General features: G+C 30.5%; 2 protein-coding genes across 3 annotated transcripts in view; one reads left to right on the top strand and one right to left on the bottom strand.

Annotated features, from left to right (window-relative positions):
- The window catches only part of LOC123298003 (carbonic anhydrase-related protein 10), a 437,349-nt gene that overhangs the window by 258,210 nt on the left and 153,402 nt on the right, over positions 1-25,737 (bottom strand). The gene's annotated exons all lie outside the window — the stretch shown is intronic.
- On the top strand, positions 3,127-6,412 carry LOC123298004. Of its 2 annotated transcripts, XM_044879855.1 has the most exons (3): positions 3,127-3,249; positions 3,565-4,459; positions 6,268-6,412. In XM_044879855.1, exons 1-2 carry the CDS (start codon positions 3,201-3,203, stop codon positions 4,455-4,457), a joined length of 942 nt encoding a protein of 313 aa, XP_044735790.1. In that variant the 5' UTR covers positions 3,127-3,200; the 3' UTR covers positions 4,458-4,459; positions 6,268-6,412. The 2 variants fall into 2 exon arrangements, with proteins under 2 accessions (XP_044735790.1, XP_044735789.1); XM_044879854.1 differs by lacking the exon at positions 6,268-6,412 and having other exon boundaries at positions 3,565-4,650.

The raw sequence follows: 25,737 nt of genomic DNA, 5'->3' as shown, positions 1-25,737 counted from the left end.
TCGAATTCCTATTCGGATAACAAATCACTCATCACGACCAAAGATTACCGAACAGTTGATACAAATGCCGACGGGTTAAAAAAAATAATGAAATTGGAAAATGTTGTTTTTCTTCTTTTGGGCGATTCGATAGAATGGAATGGAATTGTATCTTAAACGGAACACTTTCTTCCGTAAATGATTTTGAAAATAACTACGAATTAGGTCAATGATCCATACCTAATGCCTTATAATGGGGTTTAACCTCCGTTTCTCTGTCATATGCCTATAACAGAGACCACCCACACCATTATTTGTTAATATTTATTTATTTAACTACATCCATATATATACAATTACATTTTATGATGAGGGTGGATTCGGTTACTTCGTTCTTATCCAAGTGTCGACATTTTGATCAATTTTACTGCCCCCATTAATTATAATTGTGCACACTGCCGCTGCCTGTCAGTAGCCAAACGGTCAAAGACTAACGCCTTAGACCGCTCGACCACTGAGCCGGTAGGTCACTAAATCCAAACATAGAGTCATAGACGAAGAAAGTTTAATACATTAGTCGAAAAAGCAGTCCGTAAAATATAGAGGTGGTTAAATTTTAATAAGCCGAAACTCAATTTTTGAAGGATAAATTGTTAAAGCAAAGAATATTTTCTTCTCCGACTATACTATGGCGACGATTTTACTTATCATAACAATTTCAGATGAAAACATTTTCTTGTTTTCATACTTTTAAGTGCGTGGTTTTAAGTTTATAATTTTATAAGTTAAACGCCGCGCCGTTATCTTTATACACACCGTATTTGAAATGAATTTATGTGTGTGAATACAATCTCTCAAAGGATTTCTCTGTCTCTGCTATTATATCGTCTTCATGCTTCGTCCATATGTGTTAGCCGGTAGATACATATATTTTGTATATATCGGCATGAACCCAATAACCCCGAGACACATATACTGTACATATATCAGATAAAGAAAATAACTAATCAAAGCTTTTTTTTTTTATAAACTTATTTTGTTGTATAGTGAAAATGATTGAGAATTAAAATTACAAAATTCATGTATATCATATTATAAAGGTTTTTGTACGTTGTTTCTGTTTTGTCACTTTATTCATCGTCAATTAAAATTACACACACATAAAAAGTAAAAAAGATTCAAGTTTATCAAATAAGTTGTCTCTCCGTCATCACTCATGAAATGTTATATTTCTTCTCAAAATTTAAACGAAAATCGCGTAATTTTACAAATGTAGGCATGAATGATTAATATTAATTTATATGCTACTCGCTGTACCCCGGGTCACTGCTTGTTTCCAAACATTAAAAAAAAATTGCCAACTTTTCTACTTTTATTCTTGATATTCGGCGATTTTACACTGATAAAATGACGTTAATTTAAAAATAATTGTATGAATGTCTTTTATTACTAATAATAATAATAATAATAATGGGGTTTAACCTCCGTTTCTCTGACATATACGCTTATAACAGAGGCCACCCACATCATTATTTTTGAATCTTTATTTATTTAATTACAAATTATATATACAATTACATTTTTGATGTGGGTGGAGTCGGTTACTACGTTCTTATCCAAGCGACGACAATGTGATCAATTCTGCACTCCCATTAATTATAATTGTTCACACTGCCGCTGCCTGGATTCGAACCCGCAACCTATATCTAAGTAAACTAACGGTCTATAACTAATGCCTTAGACCGCTCGGCCACTTAGGCTCTTAAGCGAGGCAATGGTCTTGGGGCAACGGTGCCCGCTTCTCATGCGAAAGGTCGTCAGGTCTTTTATTACTATCGATATCAAATGTCAATAAAAAGTAAATAGATAATGAATTTTTCGATTACGATTTCAGCACCAAACGGTCAATATATTAGCCATAATCTTTGATAAAACATCTATGTTTTGTTTGCCAAACTTTTTGCGTCTCGCCTAAATGGTAAACTCGCCTAAAAGGTGAAAAGTACCTAAATCATTTTTATAAAATTCATTTGATTTAAGATCAAATCGAAATTTTTTAAATCAAAATATGCTTTTAACACCATAGACACAAAATAATAAAAATTGGAAATTTTTTTTCATAATGAATAGCAAATATCAAGAAAACTAAAAAAAACCAATACAACTTTTCGAATCGTAACCACTTACATGTGTACCGCATGTAAGTGGCTTAAAACTTCTAACATGTATTGATGTTGTTGTGACCCAGAGTTTGCTTATAGAAGATGTGAGTTCTTATTAAAAAAGCTATATAGAGCATCGCGAAATGCTGTGGTTGGTGGATTTTTGATATTTTTTCTAATCGGAATTAGGTAGAAATGAAATACAATATACGGCTGACACCTGAAACCGGTTGAATTTTCTGCGTTAAATAGTGTGTATTCACGAAAAAGTCATCATTTTAAGAGTATGTTTTGAAAATCAGTTTTCATGGTCTTTAATATAAATTTTAATTAGAGACGGTGACGAAACTTGTCATAGCCAGAGCATTGCGCCAAACATTATACCATCCAACGTAAGCTTCCGCTCTCAGGTACGAAATGTGTTTCATCCTTGCCTAAGTGCAATGAAGAAAGAATAATCTGATGTCTTTCGTTGTCAGTTTTCAGACCTCTCTTGATAGACCTAGTCTTGTTAGAAAACTATCCACTTAAAATCATTTTGTAGACATCTTTGGGCAAATTTGTCAAAATAATTATTGTTTCACTAATAGATTCAAACATACTATTGAATTTTTTTTTACAAAAAATTGAAATACTTTTAAATTTTTCGTATAAATAGTAGTCCGTTGGTCATTTTCTGTGTCAATATCATACATACGAAATGAAACATTATATTTCAAGTTTCGTTCTCGAGATCACTGTGTAGTACCGCCTTTGTGCGCTTATTCATTACCACATAGTTCAACCATAAAATAAAATTAAGTAAGTGTATCCATAACAACTGGTTTATTTACCCTTCATTACGTTTTTTGTGCGTTTCAAGTAACATCGTTTTTTGATTTCTCTTCAAAAAAAAATAAAAAAAAATCAAATATTATAATCTATCAGATATCAGAAGTAAAACACTAATTTGTTGCTTGTTCATTGATAAAAATGAATAAACGTAAATTGGAAAACAATTCTCATTTGGAGGTACTCCAAAAAAAATTAAAAAAATATCAGCATTTAATTGATCAGGAAATGTCATCAAATTTAGTCGACGATTCTGTTGATAATTCTTCATCTGAGGGTAAATATTAAAATATTAAAATACCTAAATAATTAAAAAAATATATATACCAGCATTTAATTAAATGATCTGGAAATGTCATCTAATTTAGTCATTGACTCTGTTGTTATCTGTTCATCTGAGGGTAAATACTAAAATACTTAACTAATCAATTTTTGATTGTTATTGGGCAACATTTTTTGTTGTACCTTGGGCAACAAATCTTATGTTAATAAGTTGTTGTACCTTTGACTGGGCAAACATTAAAAAAAAAAAAAAAAAAATTGCGTCAGGAAAATGATAGCTTGTTTTGACCTAGATCTTTTGCTCTTGCAGACTCAGATGTTGACGACCAAGATCAGAGTAGTAAATCTGATATTGAAATGGAAAATGCCTCAGATAAAAACTTGAAGGCGTCAGTGGAGTTGCAGGAGACGAAGGGTTCTGAAGTTCCCACCCTCAGTGAATCGGTGCTCCAAATCCTGGGCTCGGAGAAGAGACTTTTAAAGGATAAATGCTTTGTTTTGCACCCTGAACTAGCGTCATGCTGGAAAGATTTATTAGCTTCAGGCATGAACAAAGAAGATAAGTCTAAAATGATTGAAACTTATCCTAACAAAGGAAACTGTCCTCTAATTGCACCAACTCTCAATCCGGAATTACTCCCTCTTTTACATAAAACGGCTAAATCTCGTGATAAATTTTTTGCTAATCATCAGGATGTGTGTGGCCGTAGTTTAGTGGCTATTGGTACAGCCATCTGCAATATTTTGAATGATGAAGAGGAACCGGTAGATAAGGAACAGCTTTTAAAGCTTCTTTGTGACTCCAGCAGCATGATGTGTGACCTGTTTTTCCAGTTGTCCAAGTCCAGACGTGCACAATTGTACTCATGTGTTGATGGAAAAAGGAAGTCTGTTCTTGAAGATTCACCCACAGATGAATTTCTTTTTGGCATCGACCTTGCTAAAAGAATTAAGAATGCCTTAGCTGTTGAAAAAACAAGCTTGTCTTTAAAAAATCAAACTCCACGAAGAGATTCAAATCGACCTAAAAACTCTTTAAACTGGAGAAGCCCGTCTGCTTCAAGGATCAGCTCCAGTCAGACGGGCTACAGACGTCACTTCAACAAATCATCAGCTGCAAACAATCACAATCAAATCACAACTCGATCCCGATCAGGGAACCAACTCCCTCCAGCTCAAAATGCTCAGACACAGAAGAAATAAAGGTGAGTCCTACTGCGGGTAGGTTAAAGTATTTCGTACATGCTTGGGCCAAAATCACCTCCGATCCTTTTATCCTTGAGACGATCTCCGGATACAAAATTCCATTTATCTCTACACCAACTCAATCTTCAAAGCCCTCCAATAATCATTTATCTGAAAATAAACTTGAGGTACAGAAGGCTGTGAATGACCTTTTATCAACGGGCGCTATCCAGCAGTGTGCTGAGGAGGAGGGTCAGTTTTTATCAAGAATTTTTCTTGTACCCAAAAAAAATGGTAAAATGAGATTTATCCTTAATTTAAAGCATTTAAATAATTTCATAGAAACTGTTCATTTTAAAATGGAGGATTATAGAACAATTTTAAAATTAATATCAAGAGAATGTTTGATGGCTAATTTTGACCTGAAAGATGCATATTTTATGATTCCAATTCATAAAAATTTCTGGAAATACCTAAGATTTACCTGGAATAATTTCCTTTATGAATTTATTTGCTTACCTTTTGGCCTCTGCACGGCTCCATGGGTCTTTACTAAAATTTGTAAACCTATTATTTGCCACCTGAGAGGGCTAGGTTTGATATCAGTAGTATATCTTGATGATTGGTGGTTGGCAGCCGATTCTACTGCCCTGTGTTCAGAAAACATAAGAATTTCTCGTGAGTTAATAGAATCTTTAGGTTTTATTTTAAATGAGAGTAAGAGTAATCTTAACCCTTCAACATCATGCAAATTTCTGGGTTTTTTATTTGATTCAGTTCAAATGACAATTGAACTTACAGAAGAAAAAAGGTCTCATATACACAATTTAGTATTGAAATTTAGGGATTCCACTCATTGTACTATCAGAGAATTTTCCCAATTTGTGGGAAATATCACAGCAGCCTGCCCAGCAATTAATTATGGTTGGTTTCACTCTAAGGCGTTTGAGCAAGAACGTTATTTGGCCTTACTAAAATCTAATAATGAATACGATCAGGTTATGAGTATATCTCCCTCTTTATTAAATGAATTTAACTGGTGGTCGATTAATATTTTAAATTCTAAAAATCCTATTAGAAACTCAACTTTCCATTTCACGATATATTCAGATGCTTCATCTACAGGATGGGGAGCGTCGTATGATGGACAGGTGGCTTATGGGCGCTGGAGCCCCATGGAAAGATCGTTTCATATTAACCATCTAGAACTTTTAGCAGCTTTTAACGGTTTAAAATCATTTGCATCTGATTTTGCTAATTGTAAAATTCTCCTAAGAATTGATAACTCGACTGCAATTGCTTACATTAATAAAATGGGCGGTACCAAGTTTAAACACCTGAGCGTTTTATCCTATGACATTTGGTCCTGGTGTGAATGCAGGAATATATGGATATTCGCTTCATACATTCCTTCTAAGGATAACGTTGATGCGGACAGAGCTTCTAGAATAGAAAATATAGACATTGAGTGGGAACTGTCTTCTGGTGCGTTCGATAAGATAGTTTCTCAGCTGGGCAGGCCAGACATTGATCTTTTCGCATCATCTTCAAATAAAAAATGCAAAAGGTACTGTTCCTGGCATCGTGATCCTGCTGCAGTCACTATTGATGCATTTACAATCAATTGGAAACATTTAAATTTTTTTGCTTTCCCTCCTTTCTCATTAATCTTAAAATCACTTAAGAAAATCCAAATCGATCAGGCTTGTGGAATTGTAGTAGTTCCAAACTGGCGCGGTCAGCCATGGTATCCTGTATGGCTTTCGCTGCTTGACTCAGAACCTATCATCTTTCAACCAGATGTTAATTTACTTCTCTCTCCTTGTAGACAAGTTCAACATCCGTTGGCTCAAAAACTGTCTCTGATGGCTGCCCGATTATCCACCAGGCATTTAAAAAAAGGGGTTTAAATGATGAAGCCATTGACATCATTATCAAGTCCGTCTCTACTTCAACCCTGAAACAGTACTCCAAGCCAATAAAAGACTGGTTTTCTTTTTGCTCACAAAAAAAAAAAAAAAAATTGATATGTTTAATCCCAAAGAAGAAATTTTGATTGAATATTTCACAAAAAAATTCAAGGAAGGTGCACGGTATAGTATTTTAAATACTACTCGTGCCGCAATATCCCTTATTTGTGACAAGGAGATTGGAAAAAATCCTTTGTTATCACGCTTTCTCAGGGGTGTTTATAATATTAAACCTGCTAAATCCAAGTATGATAGAATTTATAGTTTAGATCCTTTAATTGAAAATTTAGAGCGACTAAATCCGGTAAATATACTTAATCTACAACAGTTAACAACAAAATTAGTCGTGTTGATAGCATTAGTTTCTGCACATCGTGTCCAAACAATTTCTTTAATTAAGAGAAAGAATATTATTAAAAAGGATGTAGACTATGAAATCGAAATCCCAGAAAAAATTAAAACTTCCAGGCGGGGCGCGTTTCAACCCCTATTAATATTTAAAAAAAATTTATAAAAATTCAAATCTTTGTGTGGCATCTACCTTAGAACAATACTTACAGGTTACATCAAATTTAGCCGATAACATTGAGTACTTATTTGTTACAACTCGGAAACCATATAAAAAAGCATCGAAAGATACTATTAGTAGATGGCTCCGATCCTTTTTATTGGAGTGTAAGGTTGGCGATAACTATGCTTCTCATAGTTTCAGACACGCTTCGACTTCAACTGCCTTTAATAAAGGAGTTGACGTAAATATTATCAAAAGTCTGGCAGGATGGTCAGATAAATCAAAGGTATTCGAAAAATTTTATAACAGACCAATTGTTAATGATAAAAAATCTTTTGCTGAGTCAATATTATCCTGATAATGTTAATATTATTTATTTAAACTTTGTTTTTGTTCACTTAAATTATTTTGCATATGTTCGTATTATTTATGTTTAATTGCTAATTACTAATATTTTGTTTAAAAAAAAAAAAAAAAAAAAATTAATATTAATAAAGATGTAATTAAAAGGTCTCCCATTTAATTGATACTGTTAACTAATCAAATTTTAATTTATCAAATATGATTAACACAGCTCTGAACATCTACACAGTGATCTCGAGAACGAAACTTGAAATATAATTGTAAGATCGAGCGAGCCCGCCGAAGGCGGGTGAAGCTCGATCATAATTATATTGATAGTTTCGTTCGAAGAGATCACTCCCCCCCCCCATTATATCACCCTCCCAGTGATCTCTTCTACCTAAACTAAAGCACTTCTGAACTGTATGAAGGGTAAATAAACCAGTTGTTATGGATACACTTACTTAATTTTATTTTATGGTTGAACTATGTGGTAATGAATAAGCGCACAAAGGCGGTACTACACAGTGATCTCTTCGAACGAAACTATCAATATAATTATGATCGAGCTTCACCCGCCTTCGGCGGGCTCGCTCGATCTTACAATTTCGTTGTACACACACATCATATTCAATTTAACTGTGATATAATCATCACCAACGAAATGGTGATGGTGCACACACTGAATGTGAAATAAAATTTATTCACATCACAAAAAATACATATAAAAAAAATTCTCTAATTATAATCTTTTATTATGCAAATTTTAAACAAATACATGTATATTGAGTTTTCAATTTGAAAATTTTCTGCTAAAAAAATATATTCAGGTGTTGGGTGTGTAATGAAAACATATAACTTTGATAAATACTATTTATTTACTATGCTCGGAGTTTATAATACAAAGTTTCTTTGTCGTTTGTTCATCGATTTTAATTCTTACACTGAGCATACTGATTTTAATTATGGATTGTGTGCCCAGTACTCATCGATATTTCCACGATCCTTTTTATACCTTGTATATAGGTAACTAGCTGTTACCCGCCCGCTTTGCGTGGCGTAAAATATACCCGCTTTGCCGGGCAACATTCCCACTTGCACCCCTCCCTCCACATTTCCTCGCGTTGGATAACATTTTTGTAATGTACACGTCATGCTCTTTTATTTGATACCCCACTTAGGTATATTTGTAAATATTCGATATTTCCTTCCCACTTTCTCGCTACACCTTTCTGCCCTCCGAAGGTTAAAAAAATTTCTAAATGTAATTTAAAACAGTCTGACCAAGTTTTGAACTATTAAAAGCCATAATTGAAAAATATGAATTTTTTGTTCATGAACACCCCCGCAACCCCCCTTGTGGGTGGAATTTCGTAAAATCCGTTCTTAGCTGACCTTTACTTGGCAAAAGGAATATTCCTGCCAAATTTCAAGTCTCTAGGTCTTATAGTTCCAGAGATATCGTGATGAGTGACTATCTATCTATATAGATCTATAGAAAGTCTCCTATATATATATAGATATATAACAGGTTGGCTGATAAGTCCCCGGTCTGACACATAGATGGCGTCGCTAGTATTAAATGCATATTATTTTTATATAGTACCAACCTTCAAATGATTCGTGTCAAAATTTGACGTCTGTAAGTCAATTAGTTTGTGAGATAGAGCGTCTTTTGTGAAGCAACTTTTGTTATTGTGAAAAAAATGGAAAAAATGGAATTTCGTGTTTTGATAAAATACTGTTTTCTGAAGGGAAAAAATACAGAGTCCGGAAACTCATTATCAAGCCAAGTTTTTGCTTCCACTGTATTTTTTCCCTTCAGAAAACAGTATTTTATCAAAACACGAAATTCCTTTTTTTCCATTTTTTTCACAATAACAAAAGTTGCTTCACAAAAGACACTCTATCTCACAAACTAATTGACTTACAGACGTCAAATTTTGACACGAATCATTTGAAGGTTGGTACTATATAAAAATAATATGCATTTAATACTAGCGACGCCATCTATGTGTCAGACCGGGGACTTATCAGCCAACCTATTATCAAGGTATACTTAGTTTAATCTCAAATTTGTAAGGCCCAAAAATATTGATGCTACGAAAACATTTTTGCTATAGGTGTTCAAATCACCTAATTAGTCGGTTTTCGGCTGTCCGTCCCTCTATCCGTCTGCCCAACTGTCTGTAGACACGATAACTCAAAAACGAAATATGATATCAAACTGGAATTTTATAGCGTGCTCTGAAAGTAAAAAGTGAGGTCTATAAAAAAATATTTTTGTCGCAAATATCAAAAATATATGTAATTTTATTTAAAATAGAATGCCACCTACGTAACCATCAAGATGTCCCCGTATTAAAAAAATAAACACTACATTTTTATAATTCCCTTAAAAATGAACCCATATGTGATTTCGTGTTTTTTTTGTTTTTCCATTCCGTTTTAGAAACAAAAGAGTGGAAACTCATCAGAAAATCAGCCTGTATATTATCCCAGTTACTATAAATTATAAGCTCAGTAATAATACAATCATTCACATAATCAAAAACTACACATAGAACCAACTAGAAGAGAAATCACATGCATATGTGATTCTATGTCCTCATGTAAATTTGAATTTCAAATAATGTTGTCGTTCAATATTATAAAACTCTCAATATATGAGTTGAGTCTTGATTCAGATACCCTTACAATACGTTAAATATATTAAACATAGTTGAATGATTGTAAAACTATTAATAACTTTCATATATGGTGAAGGTCGTGAAAAAATCGTGAAGCCATCGGCGAAGTTAAATTACACTTAAAAATTGCTAAATGAAATCATAGTTTTGGGGTAAAAACTTTTCTCTCAAGAATTTACTTATATGATTTCTCAATGTTATAAAAATTGGTAGGTCTTTATTTCGTTTTTCATTGATGCATTGAGTTGGCGAACGTTATTCACCATCTGGTAACAATTTCGAGTAAATTTATAATTGATTTGAACAGCTAATCTTTCTTAATTTCCTTCTTTATGTGTAGAAATATTCTTATCAAATCTAATACAAATTGTATTAAATCAATCCATATTGTTGTTAATAGAAACAATATCAATCAAGCACCAAATACAATTTCCCACATTCGATATTATCTAGATTTACGCAATCATGTGCGTAACATAATTCCCGATGGTATACATCTCTATATATTATAAATGCGAAAGTAAGCCTGCTTGTTTGTTTGTTTGTTACGCTTTCACGCTAAAACTAGCAAATGGTTTTTAATGAAACTGTACAGCAATATAGCTCATACTTCAAAATAACACATGAGATATAATTTATACAGATATAATAATAAAAATAAAAAAATTTTAAATTAATTTAATTTGATATTACTATAAATTACAGATTTCTGTAAAAGTAGTCATTTGACATTACCATAAATTACAGATTTCTGTAAAAATAGCCATATTTCACGGCCATCATTACTGATATAATCAATAAATAATAACGACTGTTATACATTAAAAAAATAGAAAACCATACATATATTTTTCCTGTGTAAAACAATCCTTACCATTATTTCGAGTGTTATAGAAAAGGGATAAGCGAGAGCAATCTTTATCAATCCTTACTTTTAAACCCAGCGAAGCGGGTGGGTATCACCCTAGTTTAATAATAATTAACATTAAATGATCAATATTAAAGTTAATTAAAACGTTACTTAAAGTGTTTGGACTACGACATTCTAGGATAAAAGTTGATAATACAATATATGGTCATCAACGACTGATTTAATTCACGTTAAATTTGTTATCAAAATTGAAAAAAGACGATAGATTTATTAGATATAGTCGTTATAATATGTGTATTAATATGTAGTAGGTGTTAGTAATAACGAAGAGCGTAGCATATACGTGTAAGATATATTATCATTATGTTGTATTATAAAATGTTATGATAGTTAAATGTCTTTAAAATAATAATAAAAAATAAATTTAAATAAATTGCCAGTACATAGTTGGTGTGGTACTCGAGTGAGTGCGACCCCTGTAGTCTTCACGGCTGACTTCCTAGAGGGGGAAAACATTAAAAAAAAGGTCTAGTTATCCTTCATAGATTATTCTTCGAACATTTACTGTAGCTTATGCTGGAACGATCATTATCTCCATAGATAAATGATGTGTTTTATCCACTTCTGTGATTCTGTTTATTCAGTTTTTTTTATTACCATTCAAAAATGGCTCCACTAATTCTGCTGAAACGGCACAACTTATTTTGCTCTTTCAGTTCTTTTATACGCGATTACGCGTATAAAACGTTTGGTCTCCAGTGAGCTATATAGGAACACACATATATAGCTGATAAATACATTACGACTCCTTTGCTTTGCTCAGTTGGGTAAAAAATTAATTTAAGTATTCTTCTATTTTCCAACAAAATAGGATTAATTTGGACACAGTTACAAAGAAAAAACCATGTTTGTCGGGAGTTTTTTTAAATTTTGTAAATATAACTCGTTAATAAATACGGAACGATGAAAGAAGTTTTACTGTTTGGTAAATAAATGGAAATCAAATAAACACGTTTATATTTAGGACTTTCATATTATGAAGATGATATAATAGTGATAACTCTTCCGTATACAATCATCCATACATGCACCATGGTATGGAATTGAAGCGAAACATAACGTTACCAAGCAAGCAATAGCTACTAGCGAATATATAAAAATAAAATAGATATATTATATATGCCGACATTACTCGTTCGCTGGCTCATCATCATTCTACTCTCTCTGCATATCCCCTTATCCATCCATTATATTCATCCATTTCGAATAATGATGGATCGAGTCATCAGCACCGCGCGACGATGACTACTACTACTAGAGAGCTAGCTACTGGACGTGATTTTTTTTATCATGTCACAAAACTGTCTCTGAATTTAATATATTCCATTTGGATTGTCTGCTGTCACATACGAGGCAAAAATTCTCAATCACCCTCCTCTCTCGATTCATTCAATGGTAGTTGTAGTCGGTCGTTCTGTTTGGTTCTCAGTCTGTCTTTTCATTCATATTCGTGAATGTCGCTTTGGTTGATGAAATATGGCACTAAGGTATCATCATCACCACATAGTGTCAGTTAGCTCTCTTCACATATATCATGGTCTATAGTTACGGGGTGTGCTAAAAAATTTGTTTATACGCCAAATATTTGTACTTGTAACATAAAAATATCAATTTTATCCTGTTAAAAATGCATATAACTGTGATTTCTTCTTTTAGACTTTGATGAGATATTCAAATTGGTACCAAGTAAATTAAAAATATTAAACACGCGCAATATTTGAAGCATGTGCAGAGCGCGTGGGCAAATCTGCCATCATGGGATTAACGAAAACCGAACGATTGACGGGAGTGCTGACGGGTTAGTCACTAGTCGAATGGCTTAGTTTGTAAGATTTGTACATAGCTTGGGTGAGGAAAGCAAACCTCTGTTTAGTTTTTCGACAACAACAGCAAACGAAACTATTACTATATGTCACAGCAAGGAATAGCTGATTAGATTTGGTTAAGATTGGATTGAAGTTCATAAAATACAGGCTTCATTCATTTCATTTGGTTCTGAAAAGATTAAAAGATCTGGACTGAATTTTTAAATTCAACTGTGACTAAGTAGAGAACCGGGGGGTCAAGTCTAGCTAAATCACTTTTTGCGCCTTTTCTCAAAATACCAAAATTTAATTCGCAATAACAGCCTAACCTCGATTCTTACCTCTAACACATATAATTTTTCGAATATTTTGGTGACACTTAGTATATTAAGATGAGGCTTATTGTTGTCTCACTTGTCATAATATATTACACAGATTCTCTATCTTTTTTAGTATTCGATATATGTATTATTTCTAAAATAATATATTTTATTTCATATTTCATATTTTTGATATATAATTGAAATATGAATTTTGGTGGATGAGATGTTGTTTTATATCAAACTAGTCGTATCACGTCCGCTCCGATGGATAAATCAAAATTTTTAAATAAATATCACCACATAATATTACCTCTTGCCCTTCACTCGACTATCACCTTAACCACCTCTCTTTAGACGCCAAGACTGTAGATCTCACTTCGGTCTTCGGCATCAGAGATCGCCGATAGATAGATTCATGTATTGTTTTGAAAGATAGGTACATAAATTCACAACCCTAAAAGTAATTTTAAGATATGAATCGTTCAATAACACCTAACACCTTTATAGACATGGTTTCGATCTTCGTCTTTCAGACTCGCAAGAAAAGTTTACACTACTAAACGGGTTGATCTGTGTGTGGTTTAATATAGGAAAATATCATCATCTCTACAAAAATAAAATTCTTAATTGGACTTCCCTACGCCGTTCGAGGCGTTGAAAAGTTACTCTATTCTACAAACAGACACACCGACGATTATATTTTTGTAAAACTTTATAGATTTAACACATTTCTCTATCAATAAGCATAATAATAATCACAGCTTAAACTTTATCAACGCATTTTATATGAAAATTAAAATTGACATGTGTGGCGTAGGTTGTATCAAAAACCTTGTAATTTATTTTACAAATTGGTAGCTTCAAGTATCAGTAGCATGCTATTTTTAAACACTAGATTTACTTCTCTTTATACAACTTTACCATAGCGTTCAAAATTTGTGGTAAATAGTTTTCTCCCCTAATGAACCGTCACTTTTCTCAGCGACGTAAGCCTATTATCAATAAATATATTAAAATAGCATGAAGGTTTTTTGTAAGTATAGAGCTAGATTATGGAAGAGATACGCGAAATTTTCACATTTAGTTAACAAAACTCAAAATTTTTATCGAAAAGGCTATGTTTTAGCAAACGATTTGTACCTAAATAATTTCGAAGTTATCTTTAATTTAAATAAAAATTAAAAAAATTTGTTTCATGTGGTTGGATTTCGACCTTCCGCGTGAAGGGCGGAAGCCAAAAGAGAGGAAACACCTTGATTGAAAATACAATTACTATTTCAAGATAAAATATTAAAAATATGAAAATCGTGTTCAAACACTTTTTTTTGCTTAGCCCTCATCCGTCGAACGAGTGATAAGTAACTTAGTTCTAATATTCGATACCCTTTCTTGATATTTATATGAGTGAAACCGCAGGCAACAACTAGTATTCAATAAAACCTGAATAGATTACATTCATATTTGTATTTTTATATTATAGAATAAAAAATTTATTTTACCCAACTGTAATAAATCATGATATTGGGAATGATTGATCTTTCATTTTATTTTACATTTATATACAACTATTTATTAAAAAAGAAAATTAAAAATGAATATTTACTACATAACAACACACCTTTTTAAAAATGACTGATTGATATTTGCCCTTTTTTTATTTCAAAACATTGTTCATAAAAATTTACAGGATGATTTAAAAAAAAATTGTACACTTATATTTCGGAAACAAAATCGAAAAGGCTTGAAAAGGTTTTTTTTTTTCAAATAGAGTAACAGATTCTTTGTACCAGAAACTTATTTTATACCGCAAAAGGAGTAATTTAGTTTGAACAAATTGTTATTTCCAATCTTAATTTTTTGCTTCTGATTTCAGGTAATTTCATGTTCAAAAGATTTCATCAAGAAGTGAGTTGCAAATTTTGGAAATTAATTTTTCTCACGGAGGATTATTTTTTATGTAAAAGAGATAACTTTTATCCTACACAAATTGGTTCCTTACCATTCTTTATTATTCATGTTGATCATAAGAATAATCGGGAACAAAAAATTGAGAATTATAAGAAAATAGGAAGAACTCTTCAACAATATATACATATGTATATTTTTTTTGCAACAAGAAACAAGAATATTTTTAACATATCTACCTACTCCCGTTTAAAAAAAAAATAAAAAAAACAAAAAACAAAAAAAAAAAAAACAAAAACAAAGTTATCACTGTTTGCTTGACTACATAGACGAGTATTTAGTATTGTCATTCCCCCTAAAAATGAGTTCATGAAAAATCATACTGTATATAAATGACATTAAAATATTACCACTAATACTGGAGCCACTGTGTGGTAAACATTAAAATTTAATTTATCGCTATCATACAGCAACCAGTTAGTTAATTAAATGATTAATTTCATATTTTTCCAAATAAATTTGCAATAAAATTTACAGCTAATGTTTGCAAATTGATTTATGTAAATATGTGTATCTATCTTTTGGGCATCTCAATCGATCACACCGGAAAGACTAAAACTTTTCGAAAAGTTTTAATTTTTGAGACAAGATCTTAGACAATCGGATGTGTGAAAATAGATCTTTTAGATCGAAAAAGGAACAACCAGACTCATATTTTGAACTGAATCATACTCATATTTTCTGGTAATTATTCTAATGTTAATGAGTGCTTGCGTCCTTTTAACTTCGAACATATGTAATTGCTACAACTAAAAATTAGTTTTAAATAACATTTATCCTTTCGGAATATCGAAAACTTCATGAAAATCAAAAACAACATACTGCACGCTTCTAGTGCAACCGCTTTAGAACAAATACCCATGGCTAATATCACGCGAAGGCTTTTATAAAAAGCTTCTTTTGAGACCTACATGAGATAAATCTTCAACCACATGAAATCATGGAAGTGAAACTAATAAGACTTTGGGAACACCTGTGAAGAAATAAACTACAATGGCTCAAACGCGTCGCAAATTCGGGAAAGGTTCTAAGCTGGTTAGTACGATTTTTTTATTTTATGAGAGAGAGTTCTGCCTAAGTTGGACAGAACTATGTTACTATCAAATTAAATTTAACGATATTAAAACTAAATCTTTCAAACTAAGCTCTTTTTCTTTCAAGCTAAACTATTTCTTAAATTACTTCAAATTTTAATTTCTAAATAGATTCTAATTTGAATTTCGTTTAGTCAAGTAAATTTTTACTACAGCTATTATACTTTAAAATGCATTACTTAATGTTTGTCTGTAAAAATAAAGTATTATTACTTCCTAAAGTTATTATAGAAAAATATAAAAATTAAAAGTTTTTTTTTCTGGTAATAATAAATTAATGTAAAAAATTAGTTTTAGTTCAAACGTATATTTTTATAATATTCTTAGAAAAATAAATAATTAAATAAAAGCTATTAGATAAAATTACTGTTAATTAATTTTAATGTTGTTTTTAGTTTTTATAATTAGTGACTAAACAGTTAGAAACAAAATTAAAATGGAAAATCTAGTCTGAGCGCCACATAGCTTCTGTATATAGTACCAAAATTGGCTTTTTACCGGAATATTAGCAAAGTAAATCAAAATTAATAGCCCTGATTTTTTGGTAAATTAAAAGAAAATAAAATTTAAACTCAACTAGTCTTTTGTTACAAATGAACAATGTCAAGGGCGTCAAAAAGTCAAGGGCGTAAAATTTTATTTCCTTGAATAATAATTCCTAATAATAAGACAACAATTCAATTTTAGTTTTATTTTTTTATATCGTAATTTTTTAAAATTAACTCACATTTTTATAATGTTTCTAGGTAAAAACGAAATTTTAGGTAAAAAGTGTGTTATATTTTGTGTCAAAAAAAGCGACTCAACTCAATAAGTATGTATGAACTTGAGAACATTAAAAAAAAAAAAGAATTGGAATTCCATTGACCTTATAAGTTAACACTAGGGTTCCTACTTATTATTCTTTTTAATTTTCTGTAGAGAGTGATTTCTTTTTGAGATAATATTTGGGTCTCACACTTTCCAAATCCTCTGTTCTTAGGATTTTAATTTTGATTTTAACAGTATAGTTTGTATTATTCATTCGTAATGTTAAATAAAGAAAAAAAAAACATTCATCCTTTAACTCAGTCATAGAAAAAAATATTGTAACACAAATAAGTAACATAGTAATATAAGTTCTAGAATAAGTATAGAGAGGAAAACTTACTTCGGTTAATAAAATACATAGTGGAACTATTACTACAACCTATGTTAAAAAGTGAGCTCTGCTTGCTTCCCTCCGTTTTGTTCCCTCATTGCTTATGACGCCGAGTATTTACTATTGCAGCGGAAACCGGATGTATACTAGCAAGTTACTATATAAACCACCAAACATAATACTTTACATAGATTCTTCATACTACTATCATTTACTTCCTAATAAAAAATATGCTCACAAAAATAAGCTATTATACAATAGAGTACAGTCTTTAGCAAAATAGACTGATTATTAAATATATTCCTAACATAGGTTAGGTTATATTGGCTGTCCACGAAGGACACACTTAGGCTACAGAGCCCATTGTGATACCATATATGTGTTTTACCCTCTTTCCGCTGATAATTTCACTTATCAGCTCCTCAATTTCAGAGACTGGGTGCACCTCCTTCATGCATATACCATGCACTACACCAGCCCATCACAGCTATTAATTAAATTAATTTTGTTCCGACGACGAGAATCGAACCCGCTACTCTAGGCATACCGCGGACGGAATTGGTTACGCCTTAACCAACTAAGCTAAAAGGGCGACATATTCTTAACATGGTAACCAGTAAATATTTTTTTACTTGTTATACTTTAATTTTTGAGCCGTCTTATACTCATTTTCTTGAATAAAGCAATGCAATCGTTAACACAAGAAACATTTAATATCAGCTTTGCTGACAAGGTATGTATATCACGTGGTATATATGTCGCTTCCTAGATGATGATTCATACCATGCTGACCACCAAACAAAAATTTTTAATCCCTACTTAAAACTATTATAATAAAATAGCTCAACGTGTACCTTGACCTTGCTGTACATATTTATACTTCACGGAAAATGTACACTGATAATTTTGAAAACGATATGAAAAAATAAATTGAATTGAATAAACAGAGAAAGTTGAAGAATTTTTCTCCGTTGGAATTCGGAATATTCCAAATGTTTCGATGAAATTGTCTTCAGATTTTGTCACTAAGAGGTTAATGGTAAGTTTTATAAGTCAAAATTCTCACCATTTTTCATGGCCTCAAAAATCCGCCAGCTATATGACTTCTGCTTCGGTTACGTTTATCCGAAAAAATAAAGATACATATAGTTCAGTCCATTGAGTCAAATTTCGCGATATTATCGAGACTCAGAGTACATTCTCAGTACATCCCTTGAGGATTTCATGGATCTATAAAACTTTTAGTAGGTACAATTGTATTGCTAAGGTATTCGATATTCGTAAGAGCACAAGAGTGGAAACTGGATAGAGAACTATATGAAAAATTCAAAGAACTGATATTCAAAATATTTCACTTTAAAAGAACCTTCCTTTGTATTTCATTGATATTTTACAATTCTAAAAAACTAGTTTTGTATATACCATTGCGTGTATTCTTGTCATCAATCTCATGGTCAAAATGTATCAACCATTAGCGTAGGAAATATCAACGGTATAATAGTGGTCTGAACAACAAATACCGTCTATATACACAAAAAGAGGGAAATGTTCGTTGAATCACTAGTTTTTCTTCCTCTTTTATGTATTCAAAAACATGAATTTCAACAACATTTACTGTCATAGGTTTTTTTTCTTATATTAGCTTTCTTGTCGTTAAACACAGTTTACATCCACCTATGTCTTGTTAGAAATGGAACAAAAAAGAAACTTGCCAAAAAAAAAAAAAATATTTAACTTGGGGTTTTACACTTTTGGTGGATGTCCGAGCACGAAAGCATAGATTGATTTTGTTAAATGTTTTAGTATTGGTATAAGTAAAACCAATCTTGCTTAATTTCGACCGCCACCGCTTTTTGTAAGAGCATAGTCTTGGAATAATATATTAAAAATAAATACGTTTGTTTTACAAAATATATTATCAGCCCGTGAGCTGGCAATGGCGGCTGCCAAAATCCCAACAAGAACATATGTAATAGACCAGACCAGAGCCACGCTTTTCCATTTCATTTCCAATCCTCCGAGCGATTGAAAATCACTCCTCTGAGTCATATTTTTCTGATTTATGCCTTACTTCTTTTTGATATTTTTCTTATTGATGATTACTTTGAGCCGAGTTGGATCAATATCTGTTCAGTATCAAAAAACTTTCTGATTTCTCCGATTAACAGCTAATTTGGGTCCGAAACCGCTAATAATAATTACAAAATGATTTTATCACTTATTTAAGTATTTGAGAAGGTAAAATAACCTTATCCTTAATACTTGTTTAAACCAATGATTTATTGAATAAATTGTTTCAAACTACATTTCTATTTGACTAATATCAATAGGGTATTATCGTTAGTCAAAAATAAATTACGAAATTTGAAAAAACTTATTTATGTAAAAATATACTTAAATATTGTGATTTCGAGTCATAAAAGCACAGTTTTAAAAATTTAAAATTAAAAATCGTAATTTAACGTGACCTAAAACGCGGGCAAGCCCTGCTGTGATGTCATATCGGTATGAAGCCATAGACCATCAGTTAGTTCAGTGTAGACAGCTGGGTATAATGTATACGTTGAAAATAAGTATTTATATTTATTATAATCAGATTTCAATGAATAATATCTGTCAAACTTATTTGTGTTATTTCGTGTAATGATACCGATATTTCGTCATCAAATTGGATGCCCGCGTTTTTGACAGTTTAAAAAGGTCTAAAATTTAATTTAAGTTTTTGGCAAGAAAGCGTGTATATTTTTCCGAAATAAATTTTTGGTGGCTTTTTATTAGCAAAATCAATATTTTGAGGCATTTTTTCAAAAATAGTAGAATACCCTATTCGGTAAATTTAAAAGGTTTAATTATTGACATTTTATTTTAATTTGTTGCAAATAATTTCGGAGATTGTTCAGCAACAGAACATCCAAAAAGTGGCTTTACACAATGTATAATTGAAATTCTATAATTATTTCACATAGTTTTTCTTTCATTTGTACAACTTCAAGTTAATACTTTTGTATTTCCTTTTACTTTTTTTACACAAGAAAAAAAAAGCGTATATATTTTTTTACCTCTGATGATTGAATTTTCCAATTAGTATATAATAAGTATTCACTTTTTTATATATTCAAATTGAATTGAAAATTAAAAATACATTCAATGTTCAATGAGAAAAACTCATTGAGAAAAATGATAGATATTCGTTTTTTTTTTTTTTTTTTTTTTTTTGAGTTTATATGTTTTGAATTGTATTATGATTATTCTTATTAAAAAAAAATGATGTATATGTAAAGAAAAATAATATTATTTATTTCATTTTATATCATTTGAATTTTATTTTTAACCATCATTAAAATTGAAATCTCCGCACTAATGATGATAATTTTTTTACAATTTAAAAAAAATATATTACCTGAAGAAATAGAAATATGTAATGATATACAGGTGAATTAATAAACTTTGCTGAAGCATTAAATTTCCACACAATTTATAAATATTTTTAATAAGAAATCGTAAAACATTCACCTTTGAACGAAAATATCAATTTAGAAATCTACTAATCCTTTTTGATTTCATCGCCACGCCTTTACAAACGTGCGGACGAGAATATATCTGTAAGTCTAAGTTTCTTCTTTTATTTTGGAATTTGGTGTTTGGCCGCAAGCTTTTAAAATATGTACCCTTGTGTCGTCCCCTAGCCGTATAACTATTAAACAATGTGATTCAAAAATCTAAATAGAAATTTGAAAATTCGACAAAGATTTCTAGTGAAAACAATTTCGAACATAAATCGTAATTTGAAACCGAGGAAAAGGTGCCAATTAAAACATATTGTGGGCTATGTATTGAATTTTTCTCCATTCACTAGATAGTTTCATTGTACGATACTTTTTCAAAATTTGTTGCAAAGTCGCCAATATATAAAAAGCTCATCCTGAAACGAAAGTGTACTTTCCTTTAGTTGCAATGAATGGAAAAAATTTCCTTATATCAAATTGAAATAAAATTAAAATGATTATAATGATAAAAGCACTCCCAATAATGATAAATGTCCCCTACAAAAGAAAATAAACAAGACGGGTTACTATATAATACAAAAAGTTTAGTGAGCTGTTGGTTCACATTAAGTAAGAATGACTTTGATGGACATCAAAGGTCTCATAACGTTTTTGTTGCGCCAAAGTGTGTTAGATAATAGTAGTTGCTGAACAAGTTTGAAGAACGAATTAAAAAATAGAATGCATTTGCGAGAATGAAACTTTATGATTTTTTTGATAAAAACTTTATAATCACATCGTACATTATATAAAATAAAAATAGCATAGATGGGTTTGAAGTATTATATTTTAATTGCAATATTTACTTTTTAAAAAAACATTGACATGATTGTGTAGTTTTGAGTGGTAGAAAAAATAGGCTATAATATCAGGAAAAAAACTACTAGAAGATGTACATAAATAGTAAGTGCATCAATAGATGATTATCGATAATTAATGAGTACAAATTTTAAATGAAATCCATTAGTTTTTCTATTTAAGATTCAAAATTTACTTTCAATCTTCTCTATACATATAAAGTACTTTACTAAGAATGACTGACTGACGGATCAACGAGCAGCCTAAACAGCTGATCGTAGAGACTGAAACTAAGAGGGTGTGTTCTTTGTATGACGTAGGCATCCAATAAGAAGAATATGTTCCTTATCGCACATTATGGTTCTGATTTGTTTCCTGGTTGGGAGGAAAAAACAAAAAAAGCACAAAAAAAAACGACACCGAAAACCGACCATTTTCATCTACGTTACCTAGGAAACTAATACTATTTCAAACGATTCAGCTTGTCAATAATTTTTAGAAAGTGAAAAAATATTTTTACAATTTGTCAATTTGTATTTGTTGTCCAAATTTCATGTTTTATCCTTTAAAAAAAATGAGTTGTGAAGTTTTTAGAAGTTAAAGTTTACAAAGATAATTTAAAGTAAATTTAATGTAATTTTTATGTTATGTTAAAACAAATATCCTGATACAACCAAATGTATTGTACGCACATAACGTGTTGACTACTAAATCAGAAGTATGTCTTTTTTAAACTAATATTGCCATTAATTCACACAGTAAAAACTAAAAGGAGCTATAAAATTAATTTCTTTAAGGAATCAAATAAGTATTCTACTTCTAAAATTAATACATGATTTTATCAGAAAAATATATTGTAAATAAAAATAGTAAGCTCTTCATTTATAATGTACCAACGTACGAAAGGAATATGGTTCTTACTGGGTGTCCCACGACACCTCTCGTTTTTTTTTCTTATATAACTATTTTTTTTTAGTTTAGAAATGGAGTTAAGAGTCGATAGCTATTACTAACGGATATCATTAAAAAGTTTATATACAGTGGGCTAGATGACTTGGTACTTACTTTACAAACACCAATTTCATTTTTCGTTATTTTTATACATATTATGTTTAAAAATAATACTGTCCGTCAAACAAGGATCCATTTTGTACTTGTTTATTAAAGAAAATTTGACGAATTTAAAGGCATTGGTCTTTGGAGAGAACAGTGAACGATTTGTCTTTAGTTTGAATGAAAATTTGTGAAAAAAAGAAAAATAATGGTCACATTCATTGAGCTCTTACTATGATGGTGTTATTAAACAATTTTAAAATTCAAAATGTGTTGTAACATTGTTTGAATTCTGAACAATATTTTTTTTATATATGTAAACAACTAATTTCTTATTTAATTCTTCTAATTTTTTTCTTTTTACAAAAATTGTAGTGTACCTACGTAAATTTTCTAACTCTGACAATTGTTGTCAGCGATCCTAAACTTAAAAATAATCGTTCAACACAGAAATATTTCTCAATTCCCCATAGGAATATTGTCCAGCCAATAATTAACGTTAACAAATATAAAGCCAATTAAACGTATCAAAATCAATAACTTTGTTAAATTCTTTTTGCTACGAAAACAAAAAAATTATTTATTTGTTCAATAGAAATGCACACAAATGTTATTTAATGCGACATAGCAAAAAAAGTTAATAGATAAAGACCGATAATATATTAATAATATATTGTTGTCTTTATTTATCTAATTCTTGGTAAAAGTTGATTATTTCAAGTTTCCCAAATTAAAGCAAACTCACATTTGGAACATATAAAACTTTTCAAATAGTCATAAAAACAGAGGAAAAGTAAACTAAAGCCAATATATATGTATATATATTTTCTATACTATGTCTTTATCCAACATTAATAAATCAATATCTTTGTTGCACAAGTTTCATTTAATTTATATAGAAATTTATTTTATATAGAGTTTTCTTTTGTTAAAATTTACGTAAGCAAAAGTAATTCACTAAATTGACGAATGAAAATTTTAGTATTAAAAATATTTCTAAATGCAATGAGCTTTCTTCAAATCATTTTCTGACTTCGATTAAAATTTAATGTATATTAATGTTAACACAGTTGCCGAGTACATGTGGTTTATGGTTTATTAAATAAAACACGTTTTACAATATAGTCCCTATATTTTTTCAAGAAGTAAATTCAAAAAAATTTTACACTATAGGAACAATTGTTTAATTTTTCAGGTTAGGGTCGTTCATACTTTCCGTTTCAGGAGGAATTGGAGCACTTTTTGGGGATAAGAAGTATTTTACTGTACAACACAAATAGAAGAAGTATTTTGCTGTACATCACTTCTTGTTGTTGTTGCTTTATTTTGTAATTCGAAAATACAAAATTTTTCGCCGTCATACTCCAATATTTCCACGAAACTTGATCCAAAAGTGGCGGGAAATGTTTTTCGATTTTGTTATAAAAAATGAACCTGTATGTGTTCAGCATTCTTTTTGTGTCATTTAGTAAAATTTTATTATATTCACGTCAAGAAATTTGAAAACCTGATGAAAAATTGTCCACCCGGACTACAAAAATATACGGACTTCAAGATAATAGGAATGGTCTTATATCTCAGTTAAACACGTTATGGGATCTCTTTGGCATTGTTTCAAGCTTTAACTCCACTGTACATTTATTTTTTTCTAAAATTTGATCGCCATTTTTGTTCATAGAAAACTGAAACTGTTTGATCAATCGCATATTGGTTGGTTATTCAGCTTAAATTTAAAATTGATTCGAAGAAAGTCCGGGAATTTTATATTAATAGACTTTGGCTTAGTATTATATTTTCACAACAAAAATGAAAAAGTGCTACCGCCATAGTAGAATTTTATTTAGATTGTATTATTTATACATTTTCTTGTGTTCTAAATAAAGGGCATTGATTATTACCCACAGTTCCTATTCAAAAAGTATTATAAGTATAATATTTTTAAATAAAGCAAAAAAGTAGTAAAAACTATTCTACCAGAAATGATGATTTTTCTTGTCCTTTAAAAAAAAATTACTTTTTTTTTCATTTCACGTAAAAATGTTTAGTAGGTATAAGTTATAGCTTTGTTTTTATCATGCATGAAAAAATATTTTTATGAAAATATAACTAACGATGAAAAACATTTTTTCGTTTTTCTTTACAATCATTAATTATATGAATCATAAACAAAGTCATTTTTTAATAAAAAAAAAGGAAAGTAGAGGTTTTGAAAACCATATCATGGGTGGTGTTGTATTTGTGGAGTAACAAGTGGTACTAGATATGACTCTTAGAGACATAGGCCAATAACTTGCTTTTTAAGTCACTAATTGTATCTACTGACAAATAGCAGAAAATTTATTTATAAGAAACTATATTTGAATGTATTTTCTAGAGAAAATCTTTTATTTTATATCCAGTAAAATATTGTATTCTGATTTGTTACTCATTCTAAAAATAATTTATGAAATCAACTTAATTTTTTCTTCTGCCATATTTTTGATACTTTTCATTCATATCATTGTACTGTCATCAAAACTAGACAAGTACTGTGATACTTAGCTGGAACCTTACTCTCTTAATTTTTAAACAAAATCAATTAATTTATTTTAACAACTCTTCCAACATGATTTGTCCGAATATTGTATTGTCATACGATAAATACATACCTCGAATTTCATTCGCAGTTGTCTTATTTGGCAAATAAATTTGAACCAGAATGGTACGCAAACAGACGGGTCTACGAAGCAAATTAATTTAGGCTCGTAATAAACACTTTCATGCTAGAGTAAGCAAAGGTGACAAATTTTGTGTTTCTCCCTAAAATGAAATTAATTTTAGCAGCATTTCTTATGACATATATTTCTAGTTTGCTAATATTTACGGAGAAATTTTAGACCCTGCTTCTGGGTATTCACCTTATGTTATCTGTTTAAACAAGCTCTGATTTTCTCAAAATTCAATAGAATCCATAGTTTTCTCAAATAATTGATTCACACCTCGTCAGCTACAAACTTTTTGAAACGTGATTCAGCTATTCATTGCAAATTGTAGATAAAGTTTTGATTTTGATTTTTGAGATGAATGTAATAATTTTCTTCCACAAAGATATTACAACACAGGTTTTATTTTTAAATGTGTAAAATAATTT

Source organism: Chrysoperla carnea, chromosome 4, assembly GCF_905475395.1.
Source record: "Chrysoperla carnea chromosome 4, inChrCarn1.1, whole genome shotgun sequence".
NCBI classification, from domain to species: domain Eukaryota; kingdom Metazoa; phylum Arthropoda; class Insecta; order Neuroptera; family Chrysopidae; genus Chrysoperla; species Chrysoperla carnea.
This window is presented reverse-complemented; position numbering and strand designations above follow the sequence as displayed.

Bases quoted from the DNA above. Each gene is read 5' to 3' on its own strand.
- LOC123298004 (XM_044879855.1), top strand. From the start codon at position 3,201: ATGTCATCAAATTTAGTCGACGATTCTGTTGATAATTCTTCATCTGAG. The intron at 3,250-3,564 runs GTAAATATTAAA...TTGCTCTTGCAG, and splicing joins TGATAATTCTTCATCTGAGG to ACTCAGATGTTGACGACCAA.